Genomic DNA, 5541 nt, shown 5'->3' with positions numbered 1-5541 from the left:
CCCCAACTGGGACCCCCCAGAGCATCCTCGGGCCATTGGGACCCCCCCGGGACCCCCCCAACCCGGGGCTGCTGGGGGCTGTGGGGCTCAGCCCCATGGCGGGGTCCCCCACCCTGACCCCCTGTGTGTCTCCTCCCCACATCTATGGGGCAGGATGGGACTTGTGGGGCAGCTCCACCACGTGGGGCAGCTGTTTGTGACCATCTCGGGGGTCCCAGAGCGTCCTTGGGCCACCGGGACCCCCCGGCTGGTGGCTGTGGGGCTCAGCCCCATAGCGGGGGCTCCGATCTGACCCTCTGTGTGGCCCCTCCCCACATCTATGGGGCAGGAGGAGACTTGTGGGGCAGTCTTTCCAGTCTTTCCCCACCAGCTGTGACCACCCCCATGGTCCTAGATCATCCTCGGGCCATTGGGACCCCCTGGAGCATCCTCAGACCCACCGGGACCCCCCAGCTGGTGGTTGTGGGGCTCAGCCCCATAGCAGGGGTTCTGTTCTGACCCCCTGTGTGTCTCCTCCCTATATCTATGGGGTGAGATGGGACTTGTGGGGCAGCCTTTCCCCACCGACCATGACCACCTCCATGGTCCTAGATCATCCTCGGGCCATTGGGACCTCCTGGAGCATCCTCAGACCCCCCGGCTGGTGGTTGTGGGGCTCAGCCCCATAGCGGTGCCCCAGCCTGACCCCCTGTGTGGCCCCTTCCCACATCTATGGGGCAGGAGGAGACTTGTGGGGCAGTCTTTCCAGTCTTTCCCCACCAGCTGTGACCACCCCCATGGTCCTAGATCATCCTCGGGCCATTGGGACCCCCTGGAGCATCCTCAGACCCACCGGGACCCCCCAGCTGGTGGTTGTGGGGCTCAGCCCCATAGCGTTACCCCAACCTGACCCCTCTCCCCCCCCCAGGTGCTGTCCCTGGGGGCTGACGTGCTGCCCGAGTACAAGCTGCAGGCCCCCCGCATCCACCGCTGGACCATCCTGCACTACAGCCCCTTCAAGGCGGTGTGGGACTGGCTCATCCTGCTCCTGGTCATCTACACGGCCATCTTCACCCCCTACTCGGCCGCCTTCCTCCTCAACGACCAGGAGGAGGCCCGGCGCCACCACTGCGGCTACTCCTGCAGCCCCCTCAACGTGGTGGACCTCATCGTGGACATCATGTTCATCATCGACATCCTCATCAACTTCCGCACCACCTACGTCAACTCCAACGAGGAGGTGGTCAGCCACCCGGCCCGCATCGCCACCCACTACTTCAAGGGCTGGTTCCTCATCGACATGGTGGCCGCCATCCCCTTCGACCTCCTCATCTTCGGCTCCGGCTCTGAGGAGGTACCGGCCGTGGCGGGACGGGTGCTGGGTGGGTGCTGGGTCCTCGGCGGGGTGATGGTTGGGTGCCCCAAGGCTGGAGTTGGGTGTTGGGGTGGTGGCCACCATCCCCTTTGAGCTCTTCATCTTCAGCTCTGGTTCTGGTGGTGTCACCAGAGCCATGTCCTGGCTGGGAGGGGTGATGGTTGGGTGCTGTGTCCTTAGAGGGGTGATGGTTGAGGTCCCACGTGTGCCATGGTGGGTGTTGGGGCGGTGGCCACCGTCTCCTTCAACCTCCTCATTTTCTGGTGGTGTCACCAGAGCCATGTCCTGGCTGGGACCAGTGATGGTTGGGTGCTGGGTCCTCAGATGGTTGGGGTCCCACACGTGCCCCAAGCTGGGGTTGGGGGTTGGGGTGGTGGCCTCCATCCCCTTCAATCTCATCTTTGGCTCTGAGGAGGTACCAGCCATGGTGGGACGGGTGCTGGGTGGGTGCTGGGTCCTCGGTGGGGTGATGCTGGAGGATCCCACTGAGTCAGTGACCCCCCCAGACCACCCCACTGATGGGGCTGCTGAAGATGGGGTGCTTCCAGGATATCTGGGTGGAGGGTGACCTCCTTGTCCCCCCAGTCAGACCCACCGGGACCCCCCAGCTGGTGGTTGTGGGGCTCAGCCCCATAGCAGGGGTTCTGTTCTGACCCCCTGTGTGTCTCCTTCCTATATCTATGGGGTGAGATGGGACTTGTGGGGCAGCCTTTCCCCACCGACCATGACCACCTCCATGGTCCTAGATCATCCTCGGGCCATTGGGACCTCCTGGAGCATCCTCAGACCCCCCGGCTGGTGGTTGTGGGGCTCAGCCCCATAGCGGTGCCCCAGCCTGACCCCCTGTGTGGCCCCTTCCCACATCTATGGGGCAGGAGGAGACTTGTGGGGCAGTCTTTCCAGTCTTTCCCCACCAGCTGTGACCACCCCCATGGTCCTAGATCATCCTCGGGCCATTGGGACCCCCTGGAGCATCCTCAGACCCACCGGGACCCCCCAGCTGGTGGTTGTGGGGCTCAGCCCCATAGCGTTACCCCAACCTGACCCCTCTCCCCCCCCCAGGTGCTGTCCCTGGGGGCTGACGTGCTGCCCGAGTACAAGCTGCAGGCCCCCCGCATCCACCGCTGGACCATCCTGCACTACAGCCCCTTCAAGGCGGTGTGGGACTGGCTCATCCTGCTCCTGGTCATCTACACGGCCATCTTCACCCCCTACTCGGCCGCCTTCCTCCTCAACGACCAGGAGGAGGCCCGGCGCCACCACTGCGGCTACTCCTGCAGCCCCCTCAACGTGGTGGACCTCATCGTGGACATCATGTTCATCATCGACATCCTCATCAACTTCCGCACCACCTACGTCAACTCCAACGAGGAGGTGGTCAGCCACCCGGCCCGCATCGCCACCCACTACTTCAAGGGCTGGTTCCTCATCGACATGGTGGCCGCCATCCCCTTCGACCTCCTCATCTTCGGCTCCGGCTCTGAGGAGGTACCGGCCGTGGCGGGACGGGTGCTGGGTGGGTGCTGGGTCCTCGGCGGGGTGATGGTTGGGTGCCCCAAGGCTGGAGTTGGGTGTTGGGGTGGTGGCCACCATCCCCTTTGAGCTCTTCATCTTCAGCTCTGGTCTTTCCCCACCAGCTGTGACCACCCCCATGGTCCTAGATCATCCTCGGGCCATTGGGACCCCCTGGAGCATCCTCAGACCCACCGGGACCCCCCAGCTGGTGGTTGTGGGGCTCAGCCCCATAGCGTTACCCCAACCTGACCCCTCTCCCCCCCCCAGGTGCTGTCCCTGGGGGCTGACGTGCTGCCCGAGTACAAGCTGCAGGCCCCCCGCATCCACCGCTGGACCATCCTGCACTACAGCCCCTTCAAGGCGGTGTGGGACTGGCTCATCCTGCTCCTGGTCATCTACACGGCCATCTTCACCCCCTACTCGGCCGCCTTCCTCCTCAACGACCAGGAGGAGGCCCGGCGCCACCACTGCGGCTACTCCTGCAGCCCCCTCAACGTGGTGGACCTCATCGTGGACATCATGTTCATCATCGACATCCTCATCAACTTCCGCACCACCTACGTCAACTCCAACGAGGAGGTGGTCAGCCACCCGGCCCGCATCGCCACCCACTACTTCAAGGGCTGGTTCCTCATCGACATGGTGGCCGCCATCCCCTTCGACCTCCTCATCTTCGGCTCCGGCTCTGAGGAGGTACCGGCCGTGGCGGGACGGGTGCTGGGTGGGTGCTGGGTCCTCGGCGGGGTGATGGTTGGGTGCCCCAAGGCTGGAGTTGGGTGTTGGGGTGGTGGCCACCATCCCCTTTGAGCTCTTCATCTTCAGCTCTGGTTCTGGTGGTGTCACCAGAGCCATGTCCTGGCTGGGAGGGGTGATGGTTGGGTGCTGGGTCCTTAGAGGGGTGATGGTTGAGGTCCCACGTGTGCCATGGTGGGTGTTGGGGCGGTGGCCACCGTCTCCTTCAACCTCCTCATTTTCTGGTGGTGTCACCAGAGCCATGTCCTGGCTGGGACCAGTGATGGTTGGGTGCTGGGTCCTCAGATGGTTGGGGTCCCACACGTGCCCCAAGCTGGGGTTGGGGGTTGGGGTGGTGGCCTCCATCCCCTTCAATCTCATCTTTGGCTCTGAGGAGGTACCAGCCGTGGTGGGACGGGTGCTGGGTGGGTGCTGGGTCCTCGGTGGGGTGATGCTGGAGGATCCCACTGAGTCAGTGACCCCCCCAGACCACCCCACTGATGGGGCTGCTGAAGATGGGGTGCTTCCAGGATATTTGGGTGGAGGGTGACCTCCTTGTCCCCCCAGATGATGACATGGATGGGGTCCTTTGGGTAGATGCACCTCTTGGTGACCCCCATGTCCCCCCAGACAATGACATTGATGGGGTCCTTTGAGTAGATGCACCCCTTGGTGACCCCATGTCCCCCCAGATAATGACATGGATGGGGTATTTGGCCAGATGCACCCCTTGGTGACCCCCAAGTCCCCCCACATGATGACATGGATGGGGTATTAGGCCAGATGCAGCCCTTGGTGACCCCCATGTCCCCCCAGATGATGACATTGATGGGGTCCTTTGGCCAGATGCACCCCTTGGTGACCCCCATGTCCCCCCCCCAGACCACCACGCTGATGGGGCTGCTGAAGATGGGGTTCTTCCAGGATATTTGGGTGGAGAGTGACCTCCTTGTTCCTCCAGATGATGATATTGATGGGGTATTTGGCCAGATGCAGCCCTTGGTGGCCCCATGACCCCCCAGATGATGACATTGATGGGATCCTTTGGGTAGGGGCAGCCCTTGGTGACCCCATGTCCCCCCAGATGATGACATGGATGGGGTCCTTTGGGTAGGGGCAGCCCTTGGTGACCTCCATGTCCCCCCAGATGATGACATGGATGGGGTATTTGGCCAGATGCACCCCTTGGTGACCCCCATGTCCCCCCCCCAGACCACCACGCTGATGGGGCTGCTGAAGATGGGGTTCTTCCAGGATATTTGGGTGGAGAGTGACCTCCTTGTTCCTCCAGATGATGATATTGATGGGGTATTTGGCCAGATGCAGCCCTTGGTGGCCCCATGACCCCCCAGATGATGACATTGATGGGATCCTTTGGGTAGGGGCAGCCCTTGGTGACCCCCATGTCCCCCGAGATGATGACATGGATGGGGTATTTTGGTAGATGCACCCCTTGGTGACCCCCATGACCCCCCAAATGATGACATGGATGGGGTCCTTTGGGCAGAAGCACCCCTTGATGACCTCCCATGTCCCCCCCAGACCACCACGCTGATCGGGCTGCTGAAGACGGCGCGGCTGCTGCGGCTGGTGCGTGTGGCCCGTAAGCTGGACCGGTACTCGGAGTACGGGGCGGCCGTGCTCTTCCTCCTCATGTGCACCTTCGCGCTCATCGCGCACTGGCTGGCCTGCATCTGGTACGCCATCGGCAACGTGGAGGGGCAGCGCATCGGGTGGCTCCACTCCCTGGGGCAGCAGATCGGGCGCCCCCTCAACGCCAGCGACCCCCGGGGGGGCCCCACCATCAAGGACAAGTACGTCACGGCGCTCTACTTCACCTTCAGCAGCCTCACCAGCGTGGGCTTCGGCAACGTCTCCCCCAACACCAACTCCGAGAAGATCTTCTCCATCTGCGTCATGCTCATCGGATGTGAGTGGGG

General features: G+C 63.1%; 1 protein-coding gene across 1 annotated transcript in view; it reads left to right on the top strand.

The window, feature by feature from the left end:
- KCNH2 (potassium channel, voltage gated eag related subfamily H, member 2) overlaps positions 1 to 5541 on the top strand; it is a 19776-nt gene that overhangs the window by 9104 nt on the left and 5131 nt on the right. The window contains exons 3-7 of the mRNA XM_014955740.1: positions 371 to 462; positions 908 to 1333; positions 2417 to 2842; positions 3137 to 3562; positions 5144 to 5531. Coding sequence (XP_014811226.1) covers positions 371 to 462; positions 908 to 1333; positions 2417 to 2842; positions 3137 to 3562; positions 5144 to 5531 — 1758 coding nt within the window. The remainder of the gene's footprint in view (positions 1 to 370; positions 463 to 907; positions 1334 to 2416; positions 2843 to 3136; positions 3563 to 5143; positions 5532 to 5541) is intronic.

The sequence above is a fragment of the Calidris pugnax genome, unplaced genomic scaffold (assembly GCF_001431845.1).
Source record: "Calidris pugnax isolate Ruff unplaced genomic scaffold, ASM143184v1 scaffold272, whole genome shotgun sequence".
NCBI lineage: Eukaryota > Metazoa > Chordata > Aves > Charadriiformes > Scolopacidae > Calidris > Calidris pugnax.
The sequence above is the reverse complement of the archived record's forward strand: the minus strand, read 5'-3'. Positions and strand labels throughout refer to the sequence as shown.